This window comes from Maniola jurtina, chromosome Z (genome assembly GCF_905333055.1).
Source record: "Maniola jurtina chromosome Z, ilManJurt1.1, whole genome shotgun sequence".
Taxonomy (NCBI): Eukaryota; Metazoa; Arthropoda; class Insecta; order Lepidoptera; family Nymphalidae; genus Maniola; species Maniola jurtina.
In genome coordinates, this window is record NC_060058.1 from 11,657,468 (window position 1) to 11,676,732 (window position 19,265).

General features: G+C 41.8%; 1 protein-coding gene across 1 annotated transcript; it reads left to right on the forward strand.

Moving 5' to 3' along the window:
- The first annotated feature begins 694 nt into the window (after positions 1–694).
- On the forward strand, positions 695–19,039 carry LOC123880214 (putative fatty acyl-CoA reductase CG5065). Its single transcript, XM_045928208.1, has 8 exons — positions 695–752; positions 12,974–13,173; positions 13,318–13,626; positions 14,306–14,501; positions 15,104–15,302; positions 15,443–15,682; positions 17,517–17,774; positions 18,603–19,039. Exons 2-8 carry the CDS (start codon positions 12,976–12,978, stop codon positions 18,757–18,759), a joined length of 1,557 nt encoding a protein of 518 aa, XP_045784164.1. The 5' UTR covers positions 695–752; positions 12,974–12,975; the 3' UTR covers positions 18,760–19,039.
- The last annotated feature ends 226 nt before the right edge of the window (positions 19,040–19,265 follow it).

The window sequence follows — 19,265 nt, forward strand, 5'->3', positions numbered from 1 at the left end:
TGAGCGACAAATCATTGTTGTAGACCCTTTACTTTAAAGTATGTAACTTATTTTTCTACTAAAATAAATAATTTAATTTTAATCTAGAAAAAAATAAGAATATATTGGAGTAAGTACAAAATATTTTATTTTAATTTATAAATAAAATAAGAGCTTACCTAATTTACGTTTGACAAACGTAAATTACCGACACATTGAAAATTGTCATTGTTTGAAAAACATTCATCTCCCTATTGCGTTTGATCCACGACTTTTTGGACACCCTGTATATTATAGTACTAGACAGAGTGTATAGGACAGACGGAGAGACAGATAGACAGACAACAAAGTGATCCCATAAGGGTTCCGTTTTTCCTTTTGAGGTCCGGAACCCTAAAAATATCTATGTAAAACACTGTCTCCCGTAAAAAATCTAAGACCCGTATTTTGGATGGTGGGAACCCCTAAATCGAACGAAAATCCGTCTCCTTCAAACACTTATTTTTCCCAAAATTTTCAACGCTGCGGAGACGTGGCCTTTGCGACTAGCTAGTCGTCAGTCGAGAAGATTGATGCTCCGGAGATGTGGTGCGGGAGGCGGACGCTAGGAGGGTCATCCACCGAACATCGCACATTAGTTACAGCTTCCGAATAACACAACAACCCGTGAGAATTCGCAACAGCGCATTAACATAATGGTATCGCCGCACGAGTGGCCGCGGCAGTCGGCGGACAGCGTGCGCGCGCGCCGGACCTCAGCGCCCTCCCCTCAGGTGAGTGCAGCGCGCGACGGCTACGTCGCTTGGGCCCAATTCTAAATTCAATTTTTTTACTCGATTAAACTTTTACAAGTACTTTTGAATCGTCAAGAAGAGCATTGGTTGTGAGACCACTGCTTCGAAGTGCCTTTCCTACCGAGAAGAACCAGCAAGAAACTCGGCGGTTGCTCTTTTCAAATATTTCATATAGCCATGAAAAAATTCCTCAGCCAATTTTGGACTTGCCTTTACACAGGTTCAAAAAATCTATTAAAAATATGCTCCTGAGAAAAGCATATTATACTATCGAAGATTATGTAAATGATAAAAAAGCGTGGATTTGACCTGCAATTCGCTCCAGCAATGCGCAGGACTTCAATTGCTTTTGCAATTGCATAATATTGTATATCAAATCTTTGAAAAGAGCAACCGCCGAGTTTCTTGCTGGTTCTTCTCGGTAGGAAAGGCATTCCGAACCAGTGGTAGATGCTTTTGACGATTCAAAAGAACTTGTAAAAGTCTAATTGAATAAAAATATTTTGAATTTGAATTTGAATTTGAATATAAAAGTAATTAGTATAAAAGCATTAGGTACACCGTTCTGATGAGACATACATACCTATACATAACATTCATGACTATGTATTCAATAGAAACAAACAACAACAAATACTGCGGTGAACTGCGGTGCTTCATTCGTCGAAATCTTTTTTTTTTTAGATGTATGTTACCCGATTACTCTAAAATGCCTGGACCGATTTGGAAATATATTTTTTTTGTTTGAAAGGGTGTACTGTGCAGGTGGTTCCAAATAAATTTTGTGAAGATCTGATGAATATCTTCGGAGATAGAGAACAGAACTCCTCAATGGAAAAGAGCAAATTGCTCGCGATCAGTGTAATAGCTTAGTAAACAGTAGGGTCTTAACTAGGCGTAGCATATTATAGTACAGTGGGGCCATTAGAAATTGTGAAACAAACAGTTTTCAAAAGAAAAATAAAACCGACTTCAAAAACCACGTATGAAGTCGAGCGAGCATAATAAAAGAAACTAGATTTCCAAGTGTGAAGCTCGCCCGACTTCATACATACATTACACGTGTAGAAATAAAAATCATTTTTTACTTTTTAGTGTTTGTGGTTTTTGAAGTCGGTTTTATTTTTCTTTTGAAAATTTTTGAAGTTAGCATTTATCTACATCCATATCTCATACTCGCTTATGCCCGCGATTTTCACAAATTTCAAACCCCTTACACGTTCGAATTTTCAAAAATCCTTTCATAGCGGATGTGTAAGTCCTGCACGTCTTTGAGCCCGATCATCAAGACGTAGTTTGAGCTGTGCGTTGATCAGTCAGTCAGTCAGGCAGTCAGTCAGTCAATCAGTCAGCTTTTCCAATTATTTCGTTGCATGCATTGCGAACATTTCATTTGACTATATTTTTAACCCCCGACCCAAAAAGAGGGGTGTTATAAGTTTGACGTGTGTATCTGTGTGTCTGTGTATCTGTGTATCTGCGTATCTGTCTGTGGCATCGTAGCTCCTAAACTAATGAACCGATTTTAATCTAGTTTTTTTTGTTTGAAAGGTGGCTTGATCGAGAGTGTTCTTAGCTATAATCCAAGAAAATCGGTTCAGCCGTTTAAAAGTTATCAGCTCTTTTCTAGTTACTGTAACCTTCACTTGTCGGGGGTGTTATAAATTTTTAATTTACACTTGTAATAATTGAATGTATTTTGTAACCGATACCGATACAGTCCTATAGTATAGCAGAATTACACGTATAGCTTTCTTATGTCTTATTTTACATATAATATGTGTATCTGTTTGTTCGTTACCTGTATGCATCCTCGTATTGTTCAACCGATGGAGTTGAAACTCTGTTCAGTTGTTGTTGGCGCTTGGCACGCTCATGAAGGCTTCTGACAAGGTTTACCATCCAAGTACAGAACATGCGAGTCGCGTCGCAACAGGTCACCGGACCGGGCGTGCGTTGTTTTTATATCGCTAACATCTGCATCCGCGAAGATTATAACTAATGTCCTATAAATCGGAGATGAGCAAACAATAATCGGGTCATAAAATTATAACACTGCATAAACACTACCGCATTTATATAAATACTTAATGTCGGAGTACATTTTAAATTACGAAATTAGTGGCACGAAATTAGTTTCACGGCATTAATTTCATTTTCTTTTTTGTAATGCATGTATTACGAAATTAATGTCGTGAAACTAATTTCGTAATGTAAATGTCGCTTAAGCGGATATCATCGTGAGTGCGGATCGCTTAGTCTTTGGACACTCATTAGGTTGAAATCCATAGAGCGCACTTTGACTTTGCTTAGACTTAAATTTCAGTTAAAACGAGACAGATTTATGTGAGAGATTTACATCTGTCTCTTTGTCTTAAGCCTAAGCAAAGTTAGAGTGTGCTCTCTTCTACATGTTACAAACATTCACAAGTTAACATAGTTATTTGGGGATGGGGAAATATCTATGTGGTCGGACTGTAACGAACGCAAGAATCTCGCCTCGCTAGCAGTCGTCGACATAAACGGTAAGAGTTTCGTAATTATATATACACACAAGATATATACAGGGTTACTGGTAATATGTCGGCAATCCGTTAAGGGGGTGTGGGCGAAGTAATTTGCAACCAAATGACCCCTTATGACCCCTAGGCAAATGTCAACCATTTTCGAGTAATTTGACTTTTTGTGTTTTTTAGAAGAATTTGAGGTATGCAACTTTGAAAATTTATAAAAAAAAAACCAATGCATGAATTTTTTTATTATTATTATTATTTGCTTGCTAACACTTCAATACATAATAATCAACCATAGAATGACACTTATCTTTAATAGTTTTCAAATCACAGCTACAAATCTGTACAAGTTTCATAATTTACACCAGGTGGTCTGACAAAAATGGTCGATTTATGTAAAAAATTACTGAAGAACTTTATCGGCAGAACACATGAAAAACATGTACAACTTCTCAGCTACCCAACGAGATACAATATGGTACCAGAAATCAGAAAATGGCCGAAAAAAAATGCAATTATTGTTAAAAAGACGAAATCGTCTGCAATCAAAAATTACAATAATCGTTTAGGAAGTTTAAAATAATTACGTAGATAAGTTACACTAAGCCATTAAAACTAAATTCTAAAGTTCATTTTCAAAATGTGACCCTCTATTTCTTATGCACAGGCGCATTCTTTTTCTTAATTGAGATTTTACTACATTACTTGTCAAATTGGTTCTTATTGAATTAGCTGCATTTATTATTCTAATTTTCAATTCTTCGACTGATGGCACTGGTGAGACATCGTACACTAGGCTCTTCATATGTCCCCAGACATAATAGTCCATAGGTGTCAGGTCTGGACATCTTGCTGGCCAAGGAATTGGGCCTCCTCTGCCTATCCATCGATTGGGAAAATAAGTATCTAACCATTGCCGAACTGTTATTCTCCAGTGTGCTGGACATCTATCGTGCTGGAATCTCATTCCTCTTCTTATTTCCAGAGGTACGTTTTCTAATAATGCAAATAAATGTTCTCTCAAAAAAGTCTCATACGAGTCTGCATTCAAATTATTATCACAAGCCAAATCACAGAGTATGCCAGAAACAGTCCATAAGAAAAAGCCAGGTCGATTCACTTCCAAATTCACAATGATGTAGGTACCAACTTAGGTAGAGATGATCTGTACAGTACGAGTGGCACAAGAAAACTGTAAATTTTTGCAGTTTTGCGCAAATTATGAAACATTTTAAATGTCTTATCTTTTAAGTCTAAGAATTTATAAATACAATACAATTAAATAAGTTAAGGATCCCACCCTTCACCTAATGTTATTGTACTTGCCAGTGCTTTAATTATTATCCTATTCTCTGAAAAATGTTAGGCAAATCTGGCTATTTATGCCTTTGTTTTTTCTATCCAGTCACTAGATAATGTTTTTAAGCTCTTCTTATCCGAGAGCGCTGATTGGTGCACGTGTTCACACAAAGGATTAAAAATGTCATTCTTGGAACTCTCATTATTTTTAGAGTGTTATTTTTAGAGTTTTATACTTCGAAAATGAATTGTAAGATTAATTTATAACTCATTACTCATCCTAAATAAGAAATAAGAATATTACCATAAAATTCGACGTTGAGATATTATTTCGTATTCTTAAGACGATTTCATTTTTTTCACAATAATTGCATTTTTTTCGGCCAATTTCTAATTTCTGGTACCATATTGTATCTCGTTGGATAGCTGAGAAGTTGTACATGTTTTTCATGTGTTCTGCCGATAAAGTTCTTCAGTAATTTTTTACATAAATCGACCATTTTTGTCAGACCACCTGGCGTAAATTATGAAACTTGTACAGATTTGTAGCTGTGATTTAAAAACTATAAAAGATAAGTATCATTTTATGGTTGATTATTATGTATTGAAGTGTTAGCAAGCAAATAATAATAATAATAAAAAAATTCATGCATTGGTTTTTTTTTTATAAATTTTCAAAGTTGCATACCTCAAATTCTTCTAAAAAACACAAAAAGTCAAATTACTCGAAAATGGTTGACATTTGCCTAGGGGTCATAAGGGGTCATTTGGTTGCAAATTACTTCGCCCACACCCCCTTAACGGATTGCCGACATATTACCAGTAACCCTGTATACACATAAAATGCCTACACCTTTTCTTGCATATCAATTAGTTTGAAATCGCTTAGCTAGGTCAGCGCGAAAGTAAATTTAAAAAGAACCAGTTTTCTTAATACAATCTAGTTGTATCTCCAGACGTTTTCACTGATATCAGACGTTTTATATCACACTCGATCGATATACCTACACGGTAGAATACCTGAAGACTGCCATCGCCTTAGCTCGTAATACAAGTGGCGCGTTCTAACTTTGACACGTACAATAACAAGTGTAAATTAAAAATTTATAACACCCCCAACAAGTGAAGGTTACAGTAACTAGAAAAGAGCTGATAACTTTCAAACGGCTGAACCGATTTCCTTGGATGATAGCTAAGAGCACTCTCGATCAAGCCACCTTTCAAACAAAAAAAACTAAATTAAAATCGGTTCATTCGTTTAGGCGCTACGATGCCACAGACAGATACACAGATACACGGATACACAGATACACACGTCAAACTTATAACACCCCTCTTTTTGGGTCGCGGGTTAAAAATATTTTTAAACTGCTAAACAGACCATAAACGTCGTAAGCGTTATTTGTTGCGTCATCTCAGATGTACAGATAGCTAGATCTTATCTATAAAACAATTAAGCTACTCGGCGACGGTGCTGATTGCTGCAAATTACCATAATTGCGCGAAGAGGGCAGATGCACAGTACCATGCGGTACGGCCCCCTGCTTCAGGTTTGCTGCCAAACGTTTTTTCTGATCACCGTGAAAACCACATTTTCTGAAAACTTCATTCTTGCAAGAATTCTCATATTATTAGTTGTAGTTTGGTTGTTGCACTTCTGCGAAGTTTCACAACATCGGCAAACACCAAAACATCACTACGACTCGATCTCGACTGATATGCATTCGCATATTTCGAAATGTAAGTTAAATTTAAAAAAAAAAAACCGGCCAAGTGCGAGTCAGACTCGTGCACTGAGGCTTCCGTACTCGGGTATTTTTTACCGTTTTTTAAGACGGACGGACGGACAGACAGACAGATAACAAAGTGATTCTATAAGGGTTGCGTTTTTCATTTTGAGGTACGGAACCCTAAAAAGTTGAAAAAACTTTGTAGTTTTACCCGACTACGGAGAAATGAAACAACTTGAACCTGACGGTGCAAGTAAAATAAACTACTCGTAAAAAGAAACAAACAAGATAGGTGCTTAGTGCTACCATCCTCTTGAGTAAGATAAGTCTTATGATGTGTTAGATATACCTTAATTTAGGTCTATTGAAGTTTTCTGGCAGTTTCACATTAATAACGTTATATAATTTAATTCAAATACCGTTGTCGTGCGTATTTCTTATCCTTGATTGACTTTCTTGATTATCCTAAAGGAAAATGAAGAATACACATTTGGTGTAGGCGTTTGGGTCTGGGTGTAGTAACCTCAAGAGGTAGTTCAATACGTAGGTACGCTTTTGTAACTAAATAGGTACACGTACCAATTCGCGATATTCATATATAGTTACCTCCTCAGTACAATATGATTCGCAATTGATTCGCAACTTTTAGTACGAGTAGGTACTTTTACGTTGTAGATGTACATTTCTTCTGTAACAGGAACGCAAGTGCAAGTAAAATCGACAACTAGACAGGGGACTGAACTTTAGTATCCAAGTACCATAGTGCATAGGTCACAGCTCACATGCATCCACACGGAGCGTCCTCCGGCGTAACCAGTTTAGCGCTATACCCTACCACCTACAGAATATTATGATACTATGTATTATTTAACTAAAATAATATAATCACTGGTTTACAAACAATTTGTATTTGCTCGTGTTTCTCATTGCATGTCACAATAATTGTGACATGCAATAGCTCACATTAATAATTATTATTAATGTGAGCTATGAAGGTCTTTGGTTTTAACCGACTTCAAAAAAAGAGGAGGTTCTCAATTCGTCGGATTTTTGTTTTAAATATATTTTTTATGTATATTCCCCGATTACTCAAAGACGCCTGGACCGATTTAGAATTTTTTTTTTCTTTGAATGGGTATACTTCGCAGGTGGTCCTATATAAATCTGATAAAAATCTGATGAATATCTTCGGAGATGGAGAACAGAACTCCTCAATGGATAAGAGTAAATTGCTCGCGATCAGTGTAATAGCTTAGTTAACAGTAGGGTTTTAACTGGGCATAGCATATTATAGTACAGTATATTATAGTATCGCAAGTATTTGGGACTAAATATGGTAAATCTTTTATGTATACCAAGAACATGAAAGGACCTAGAATAGAGCCTTCAGGAACACCCAAAAATAATAGTGAGGCTAATCCGGCTTTAACGATCATTTTCGCGTGGCACAGTTATGCACATGCGTTAGGTGTTTATACAACAAGATCAGGTGCGACAATACGATGCAGATACTACACACGCGTGCCGCTTACTACGAACTGACGACGTTGTCCGGTTATGCCTCCGCGCGGAGGTCGTTGCGCGTCAGACCGTTACTCTCGTTACTGCAAGGTTTACGAGCGCCGGAGTCACTGAGCGACATTTTCTGCCGATACAACTAACATTCATTAATACTTATTTACTTCCAATCAAAACAAATATTCTGAATATGGTGTCAACATTAAATGCTTGCCCATAAGCAATTATATGTTCATGATCTTACGCAACGCAGTGACTTACAACATTGAGTTGGCAGCAGCCATCTCGGGAGGGCGGCACTAGAATTAAATAAAAAATAATATACTTTATTGCGTACTTTCGTTGACACTTCAGGGCGCTAAATTGAAGAGTGCGAGTAGGTGCGTAAGGATTATTAAATGCAAAAGAAAAATTTCCGCACACGCTTCGCTCGGGTTTATATTCCACATGATGTTATTATTTTCGAACCCCGACATCGCGCGCCGCCCTGCGCCAGACCACAGCGCGCGTGCCGCCACCCCGCTCCGCGCCGCTCGCACAAGCCCTGGCCTCGCCAGCAGCCGGCACCAGCGCGGTTGCTCCAACGGACCTTGGGACGTTTCGAAAGCACTTAGCTGCTTGATGACCGTGGCGCAGTTTACTCCGCTAAAAGCTAAACGACGTAAAAAAATATTATAATATAATAATAAGTAGGAAGCGGTACGTAGACAAAGTAGTTTGGCCAACTAATTATGCTAATATGATTTGCAATTTGTGGAAGATCTTGCAAACTCTACTTACTACAAACTTGACTAATACGCAAGCCGCAAGCTCTGCCTATTGACGGCCTACCTACTTAACTAATAAATGATATATGTGAATGATATCCTCCTGACCCAATTTCCATACGGATGAGCCGATTGTGCGGGAGATAGGTTCAAGTGTATGCGCAAACTCTCTATTGCCTCACTTTCATAGCTCGATGGGATCGAAATCTGCTAATGACCGCAGAGGGATCGGGCATGGGACGACGGCTTTACGTGCTCTCTGAGGCACGCGGGAGCCTACGTGCTCTCCGAGGCACGCGGGAGGCACCGCTGACTTCCAACTCCGGGTTAGTACTGACAATTTCTTATAGGAAAAATCCAATACATAATAAGTACTGAAGCAACTTTTGGCCCGCCCAAGACTCGAACCGTCATCATCCACACTCGCACACGCTAACCACTCGATCAACTTACCTACTTACTACTATCGTGCTTCGTGGATCGCATCACCGTCCATTTCTTAGGTATCTAGTAAAAACCTGTAGTTAGTGGTTTATAACAGGTGGTCGCAGCGGGCTTGGAACAAAAGCTGAAACGATTTGTGGCGAACGCGTATAGGTACCTACTGGTAGTAACCACAAAATTCCGTCACAGTTTTCGAAACATTGATTGCGATGCGTGAACATTTCACAGTCATAAATACACTGTGTAACGCTTACCGCCATATCTCAATATCCCATTACTCACATCAACTCAATGAAGGAAGTTCAAATCTTTCTTGAATGAAATTAAAATGAAAATTTTCTCAACGAGGCTATAATATCTAAGTACGGCATTGAAAAATCAAATACATGCTAATTAGGTACCAACCTGCACTTTCATAAGTTTAATAATTTCGTTTAAACATGACTATTATTTGAATGATTGGTAGAATATTGACGTTATGGTCAACAGAAAAATGTAATCTTTTAATTAATGTCGGCGAATACCTATAGTATGTTTCGTGAGCAAAAACATCAAAATTAAATAAACAATAATAATGAATTTCATAATATGAAGCTGGTGTATGGTGGTAGTGGTGGTGGTCTATGGCCCAACCCTTCTCCTTCTGAGAGCAGCTGCGTGCTCAGTAGTGAGTCGGCGATGTTGATCATGGTTAAGCTGCTTTAAAGTTGATTGTATAAATGTAATTTACTCGTATTAAATTTGCTGCATTATGAGATTTTAATCTTTCGGTCAGTGGTATATTCCGTTTGGGTCTAAAAACAAAATTCAAAAAGTGTCTAGTATTTTCAATGGGCAATCGTTCCGTCGTCCCTTTATTCAGCTTCACCTACTCGACTTTTGCAGTACAGATGTCGGCACGCGCTTTTTTCACCATCTTCCCGCTTCAGTCCACTCGGCTTCGTAGGCTTGCTGCGCTAAGTTTACATGATACTGCGCTAAGTTTACATGATACTGCGTTAAGTTTTCATGATATTGCGCTAAGTTCACATGATACTGTGCTAAGTTCACATGATAGTGCGCTAAGTTTACATGATACTGCGCTAAGTTTACATGATACTGCGTTAAGTTCATATGATACTGCGCTAAGTTTACATGATACTACGCTAAGTTTACATGATACTGCGTTAAGTTTTCATGATATTGCGCTAAATTCACATGATACTGTGCTAAGTTCACATGATAGTGCGCTAAGTTCACATGATACTGCGCTAAGTTTACATGATACTGCGTTAAGTTTTCATGATATTGCGCTAAGTTCACATGATACTGTGCTAAGTTCACATGATAGTGCGCTAAGTTTACATGATACTGCGCTAAGTTTACATGATACTGCGTTAAGTTCATATGATACTGCGCTAAGTTTACATGATACTGCGCTAAGTTTACATGATACTGCGTTAAGTTTTCATGATATTGCGCTAAGTTCACATGATACTGTGCTAAGTTCACATGATAGTGCGCTAAGTTCACATGATACTGCGCTAAGTTCACATGATACTGCGCTAAGTTTAAATGATACTGCGCTTAGTTCGCCGAACACTTGTCGAGGCTTCGTTAGCTTCATTCGTGGTGCTCCATTGTGCTGCGCTGTAGGCTTCGAGTGGTTGATGCAATGGCGGACAATCACTTTGATACCATTTCATTCCCAACAGGGCCCGATTACGAAACCACGTAACTACCGAAAATGACAAAACTATGTAGTTCAACCGCCGGGTCGACGCACGGACGGTTACGTAAAACCTTCGCTAGCGAGATTCAGGCTAGGGCTGCCACTGACCAAGTTTTCCTCGTGTTCGATGTCGGGTAATCTCAAACCTTTCAGATATTATTCACTTAGAGTTTTGTACCGAGAAACTTGAATGAGTTATTTTATGATTCATCAAGTAGCAAATATTGCAACATGTAGTGACAGTAGGCAAGCCTCCCTACGACGCGTGCCGACTGCCAACCCTAGCTGCGGCGGCAGTCGAGTTCACTGCTCGTGAAGGTAGTCCCGTCCCGCGCTGCGAGGCAAATCCAGCTTCTATCGATCTCAAGCTGAGTACTTCATTCGCTGGAGAAGGATATAGGAATTAGGATGCGTATACTATATCAGGTAGTTGGATATCACTTTGTTTAGTGAAGGAACAGATCCCGTGTGGCGGCAGGGCCCCACACGAGTGACTTCACTCCGTGTACTTGCGTCACGACCGCGGCAACGCTGCCATCGTAATGTTATTATTTATTATGAATAATTTAATTTACATAATATTGTGGAAAATCAATTTCATTAGAGGAGATTTTAATTATATTTACGTAACGATCAGTTCTAGAAAAGCCTACATTGTTAAAGCCCAGCCCTAATGATCCATATCCATACTGATTTATAGAATATGTGAAAGCGTGTCTGTCTGTGCACTGTACGTGCGAGTACAACTGTCACTGTACTCTTTGTTCTGAAAAGAATATCAAAGGCAGACCTCTCTACTCGGGCCGCTGAACGGGGCGAGTGACGATGTGAGTGGAGGAGATACTGTTGTACAGGAAGAATGTCCGGTGGCGGATAAATTAAACACGAGACGCGAAACCTTGCCCCTCGGCTCAATGTCGCCCAACTCCGCTTTCAACATTATAAAGGCTAAGTAAGTAATGTCGGATAGTTCCACTCGCTTCGTTCCCACTGCGGATGTTTGGATGGAAAACTACTGCGCGGCCTCAACAGACCTCTTACAAACCTCACATCTGGGGCACGCAGAGCACGCTCACTTAATTGGTCGGCTCACATCAGAGCTGGATTTTATTAGATTACCATTTACTTACATTCTTATTAGTTTCGCCGCAAGGCGGTGATGCGGTCTCAAATCATCGTTGACAACAGTTTTCAACCGACTTCAAAAAAAGGAGGAGGTTCTCAATTCGTCGGAATCTTTTTTTTTTATGTATGTTACCTGATTACTCAAAGAGGTATACCATGGAGGTGATCCCATATAAATTTAGTTAAGATCTGATGAATATCTTCGGAGATGGAGAACAGAACTCCTTAATGGATGAGAGCAAATTGCTCGCGATCAGTGTAATAGTTTAGTAAACAGTAGGGTTTTAAACTGGGCATAGCATATTATAGTACAGTGGGGCCATTAAAAATTGTGAAATAAAAAAAATTCAAAAGAAAAATAAAACCGACTTCAAAAACCACAAACACTAAAAAGTAAAAAATAATTTTTGTTTCTACACGTGTAATGTATGTATGAAGTCGGGCGAGCTTCACACTTAGATTTCTAGTTTCTTTTATATTATTATGCTTGCTCGATTTCATACCTAGGTACATTACACGTGTAGAATCAAAAATTAATTTTTCTTTTTAGTGTTTGTGGTTTTGAAGTCGGTTTTATTTTTGTTTAGAATTGTTTTTTATGAAACTGTGATGAAGCTGTGGCAGGCCAGTGGCGCGCCGGTCGCGGCTCGGGGTTCGATCCCGCGCACGTGACTCTCTCATTTTTCCGAAATATGTGCGTTTTAAGTTTATACCATATTCTAGCAAATAAACACTTCTTATTCTGATTCTTAAGTACTTAGTTAATTAAATATCCCTCGCTTTAACGGTGAAGGAAAACGTGTGACGCCCGAGAGTCCTGTGTGAAGTATGCCGATCTGCAATGGTAGACTATGGCCAAAACAGACCCGTGCTCTGTAGTGAGCCATATTTCCAAACCAATTAATCTTATCAAGATAGACTCGGGAACCTACGTGGAACTCGTGGAGACTTTTGATGATATACTTCTAGGATTTTAAGGAACACGTGTATCAGAAATAGAAACTACGTTGTTTATTTTGAGGTTAATGTCTAACTTGCCCGTACTATCGTGGCAGTGGCTGTACCCACTTGTAGCTAACATTGCATGTCATAGAGATGGAGTCCCAGATATCAGTGCGAGAGTTCTACCGCGGGCGGAGCGTGCTAGTGACGGGCGGCACGGGCTTCATGGGCAAGGTGCTGCTGGAGAAGCTGCTGCACAGCGTGCCCGACGTGGGCGCCGTGTACCTGCTCGTGCGGCCCAAGCGCGGCCAGTCGGTCGCCCAGCGCCTGCACGACATGCGCCGCTCGCCGGTGAGTCCTACGTCTATAGGTCATTTGGTTTGATGTGGACAATTAGTGAACCTAACAAAGTTCTATGAACAGAAAACTTTGACCCAACCCCTTCGTGCCACTTTTCACTGTTTAAATTCGATTCCTCTTCTTTCATTGTTAAAGCTCTTCGACCGTTTGAGAAAAGAGAATCCAGCCGCGTTGGACAAGATCAAGCCGCTCCAGGGCGACGTGCTGTCGGACGAGCTGGGGCTGTCAGAGCGCGAGCTGGAGCGGCTGTCGGACGAGGTGTCCGTGCTGTTCCACCTGGCGGCCACGTTGAAGCTGGAGGCGCCGCTGCGCGACAACGTGGCGCTCAACACGGGAGGCACGCGGCGCGCGCTGCGCGTGGCGCGCCGGCTTCGGCACCTGCGTGCCTTCGTGCACCTCTCCACCGCCTTCTGCTACCCGGATTACGAGCTGCTAGAGGAGACGGTGAGTATCAGGACAACGTGGCGCTCAACACGGGCGGCACGCGGCGCGCGCTGCGCGTGGCGCGCCGGCTGCGGCGCCTGCGGGCCTTCGTGCACCTCTCCACCGCCTTCTGCTATCCGGACTACGAGCTGCTAGAGAAGACGGTATGTATCAGGACAACGTGGCGCTCAACACGGGCGGCACACGGCGCGCGCTGCGCGTGGCGCACCGGCTGCGGCGCCTGCGGGCCTTCGTGCACCTCTCCACCACCTTCTGCTACCCGGACTACGAGCTGCTATAGGAGACGGTGAGTATCAGGACAACGTGGTGCTCAACACGGACGGCACGCGGCGCGCGATGCGTGTGGCGCGTGGGCTGTGGCGCCTGCGGACCTTCGTGCACCTCTCCACCGCCTTCTGCTACCCGGACTACGAGCTGCTAGAGGACACGGTGAGTATCAGGACAACGTGGCGCTCAACACGGGTGGCACGCGGCGCGCGCTGCGCGTGTCGCGCCGGCTGCGGCACCTGCGGGCCTTCGTGCACCTCTCCACCGCCTTCTCCTACCCGGACTACGAGCTGCTAGAGGAGACAGTGAGTATCGCGAACCGCTACAACATTATATTACAAATTTAGCAGTTGACCATCAGAAAACGTACAATAGTATTTAATCTGAATTTGGAATATTACCATGTCCTCAGACGCACGCTCCGCCAGTGAGCCCATCGCAGGTGCTGCAGCTGCTGGAGTGGCTGGACGACCGCCAGCTGGCGCTGCTTACGCCGTCGCTGCTGGGTGCGCATCCCAACTGCTACACTTTCTCCAAGCGACTGGCCGAGAGTGTGGTCAAAGATGAGTACGAGAACTTGCCTGCTGTTATCGTTCGACCGAGTATAGGTGACATTCATTTTTGTTTTTATCCAACTGGACTAATCTTTTTTCACCACGATCATGCTTGGTGCAGGTCGGTGCTTTTCTCAGAATAAATAAAAGGCGCTTTCATAATCAATGGTGCTTTTAGCGCTGTAATCGGTACGAGCTTTACGCTCAGGCGCAAGCGGGAAGGGGGAAGGGATTGCGGCGGTTACCACACTCGCAAGCAGATGGCGCTTCTCACTCATACCAAGACATCGATCAACTGACTTCAATACTAAGCCAGTCGCCACACACGACACTTTCGCTAGCTGAAGCTGAAGCTCCAGTAGAATACGCAAATCTGAATCCCAATAACGGAGCGTTTAGGAATCTATACTATATATTATAGAAGTTTCAAATTACAACCGTCGGCCCAGCTGGCGCTACCGAGCACAACACTGCTCGGTGGGGCCCTATTGCTACGGTGGAGCACACAGACGCCGCTCCCGTACAGGACCATTACTCCTCGCACGACATGAGGGTCCTCGAAAATAACGCTGATTCAATAAATATACGCTAACGTTTAACGAAGATGTATGCAGCGGTGTTGGTGTGGCACACAGTGACCTGGTATCCGTGTTCAGTTTGCCCGGCGCACGAGGAGCCCGTGCCGGGGTGGGTGGACAGCCTCAACGGGCCCATCGGCCTCATGATCGGCGCCGGCAAGGGCGTCATCCGCAGCATGCTGTGCGACGGCTCGCTCGTTGCGCAGGTGGTCCCGGTGGACACGGCTATCAACGCGCTGCTGGCCATCGGCGCGATCGAAGGCTCCAGGACTGACAAGTACGTATCCACCTGATGACGGCGCGGTCTAACAAGCGGGAGGCGTACACTCGACTCCCGGGATTACATGACCTCCCGGATTTCATTCCGCTCCTTTGGGTCGACCGTACCGTATGAGTGATTGTAGCGCATGTTTGCAGGCCGGAAGCGATACCAGTGTACAACGTGAACATCGGGCACCAGAAGGCGACCACGTGGGGCGAGGTCATCCAGATTGGCAAGGACTACGGGCGCGAGTTCCCACTGGCCTGGCCGCTGTGGTACCCCGGCGGCGGCATCACCACCAGCGCGCCGCTGCACGAGTTCCGGCGGCTCGTCTACCACCTGCTGCCGGCCTACTGCATCGACCTGCTGCTGTTCCTGTTGGGTCAGAAGCGTTTGTGAGTGACACGATATGATCTTGTGCTGATGACGATAATGAACCCCTTATCAGATAGATTGAAATGTTAGGTAGAGTTTCACACACATAATGTCGGTACACCCGCAGGCACTCTTATCATTTGTACCCGACTGCGGCAAAGCCAAAAGAAAGGCTTATGATTTTAGCTGTCCATGTATGGATGTATGTATGTTTTGTTACATTCTATAATTATTATCAACTAGCTGATGCCCGCCACTTCGTCCGCGTGGATTTAGATTTTTAAAAATCCCGTGGGAACTCTTTGATTTGGCGGGATATAAAGTAGCCTATGTTACTCTGCGTCCTTTCAAGTATCTATATGCTAAAAATCAAGTTGATTGGTTGCTTAGTCAGGGCGAACAAATCCCGTGTGAACTTTTGATTTCCCAGGACAAAAGTAGCCTATCCGTAATAGCCCGTCCCCGGGATACAACGTGTTTCTCTACCACGTAAAAACATTCAAGCGGATGATCCTTGAAACAAAGTCGCAAAGTTTTTCTATCGATTAAAAAAAAATTACGCAAATCAGTTCAGAAATCTCGGGGACTTCGGTATACATAGGTAGAAAAACACAACTCCCTTTTGAAAGTCGGTTAAAAAAGTAGCCTATGTTACGCCCTGGTCAATCCTCTTCTTGTCTGTGAAAGTCCCGTGAAAATCGGTTTAGCCGTTCCGAAGATTAGCCTTTTCAAACAGACAGACAGACAGACAAAAATTTTAAAACGTGTGATTCAGTTATGGTATCGTTCGAATAACCCTATGAGCTTAATATGAGGTATAAAGAGTTTTGCAGGGCATTGGCCGCACGGGAAATCTCAATCTCACGGGAAATCAGCAATTGTACGCAGACGAAGTCGCGGGCAACAGCTAGTAGATTATTATTTTTATATATTGCCCTTTTTTGTAATACAAAAATTTTCCCAATATCTGCCGCTTTACCCCACCGCAGCAAGATTCCGTTAGACATAATACTGTGAAAGTAGGCAAAATATAAAATTTTCGCAGTTTCCACGATCAGCTGTTATCTGTCGAATCTTTCTGACAGCGTAAGCAGCAGAGCTGAGTTTACCAGCAAGTGTTGATATATGGGCGTTCCATTGAAGCTTTGCATCTAAAGTTATCCCCAGGAACACGGTGGTCTCCTCTACTTTCAACATATCATTATTTATCATTAAGTTAATATCATTTGTCATCTTGATATATTGGGCAGTGCAAATTTGACACACTTAGCTTTTAACAGTAAACCAGTGAGTGATATGGTTCTATTAAATCGTCTAAATTATTCTCATTTCTGTCTACTTTAAAAATCAAATACGTATTATCACCAAATTGTACAATTTTGCAAGTATTTTTGACGAAATATGGTAAATCGTTTATATATACCAAGAACATGAAGGGACCTAGGATAGAGCCTTGGAACACCCATCAATGAGGTTGATCCGGATGACTTCACATCAAGAGTCTCATGCTCGACGCAATCGAATGCTTTAGAAAACTCACAGAAAATCCCAATGGCATTCTGTGAGTTTTCCCACGTATCGAATATATGATTTAAAAGCATTGCGCCCGGATTGATTGTTGATTGACCTTTAGTAAAACCATACAGCTCCGAGTGAAGTAATTGTGTGTAAAGTGTTTAGGTTAAAGTTGGTTGAACATAATTTTTTCGAATATTTTGCTAAAAGTCGGCATAATTAAAATTGGTCAGTAATTGTTTGGGTCACTTTTACTGTCCGATTTAAATACATGCATTCTGGTGGCTAACATTTATCGTTATAGGTGCAATATATTATAGGTATTATTGATAATTCCAGAATGGTGCGAATCCAAGAGCGAATAAGTAAAGGCCTAGAAGTGCTGCAGTACTTCACGATGCGGCCGTGGCACTTCGCGTGCGCGAACTTCGACGGCATCCAGGCGCGGCTGCGCGCCGACGAGCGCGTCCTGTTCAACACGGACCTGACGCGCGCCGACCGCGCGCTCTACATGCGCCGCTGCGTCGAGGGCGGCCGCATCTACTGCCTCAAGGAGGATCCCGCCAACATCCCGCTCAACAGGGCCTACCACTGCTTGTTAGTTTTTTCCGATTATACCGTGGCACTTGCGTGCGCGAACTTCCTTTATTTATTTTTAACCGACTTCAAAAAAGAGGAGGTTCTCAATTCGTCGGGATCCTTTTTTTATATAACATATAAAAAAAAGGATCCCCTGATTACTGAAAGACACCGATTTGGACCCGAACTGATTTGGAATTTTTGTTTGTTTGAAAAGATATACTTTGCAGGTGGTCCCATATTAATTTGGTGAAGATCTGATGAATATCTTCGGAGATGGAGAACAGAACTCCTCAATGGATAACTTTAATGGATGGTTTTTAACTATGCGTAGCATATGTAAATGAAGCCCATTAATCGTTCATTTATATGGCATCATAATTTGAATTTGCCGCGCATTAACTACACGTCACATAGCTGTCAAATGTCAAGTGTCAGTAGGAGACAGGAGTGAGGACACGTCTATAATATCTAGTATTGATATTTTTTTGTTTTTTTTTTTTTCATTTTTTCAATAATTTAAATTTTGTTTAAAATTCTTATATATTTTCTTTGATTTTTTTGGTTTTCAAATTTTTTATGGAACACTTTCGCAAAAAAGGACAGACAAAAATTTTAAAAGCGTGTAATACAGTTATGGTACAGTTCAAAAAACCATAATTTTATTATGAGCTTAATGTGATGGTTAGTTAGTTAGTTGATGGTAGTTATTTCGAAATCACAGACAGCCACTTCAATTTAATTTAAATTAGTATAGATTATTATAAGTATAGATATTGTACATTTAGTTTGATTTGGTCACCCCCACCAGACGGCATGCTAATGTCGGATCGTATGTCCCCGCAGCCTGTTCGTGCTGGACGCGGCGCTCAAGATACTGTTCTGGCTGCTTGTACTGTCCTACTTGGCGGCGTGGTTCCGCCCCGTGCGCGCGCTGCTCGCGCTCGGTGCACCCGTTATCGGGTACCTGCCGATACTGGGGCGTACGGTGCTCGACGACTAAGCCGCGCCACTCGCCGCACCACTCGCCGCGCCACTCGTCGCACCACTCGCCACACCACTCGCCGCATCAATCGCGCAATATGATTAGTCAATATTTTACAATGTTTTTATTATCTACTGTAGTTTTAGATTTATTATATCACGAGACATCTTTATATTTACATGTTAGTGAGGATTTCTTGTTTGTATTTATATACGTATCTAATAATAAAAATATAATCTATCTGTGGGGATACTATGGCTAGAAACTAATATGTTATATAATAAAGGTTTTCTTATTTTTTCACACATTTCATTTAAAATCTCATTTAAATCTTCCATCAGCCCTGTTTCAATCTCGGTACTTGCGGGACGTAAAGTACCTACAAACACGCGGCATGACCGGAGTCAGGGCTGGCACGTTTTAGACGAGCGACGACGTACTATAAGCACATATTTTGACATCGTTTTCGGTTTTCGTAAGTAGTTTTATGGTTTTTTGTAAATTTTTGTTACAAGAGTCTTAGT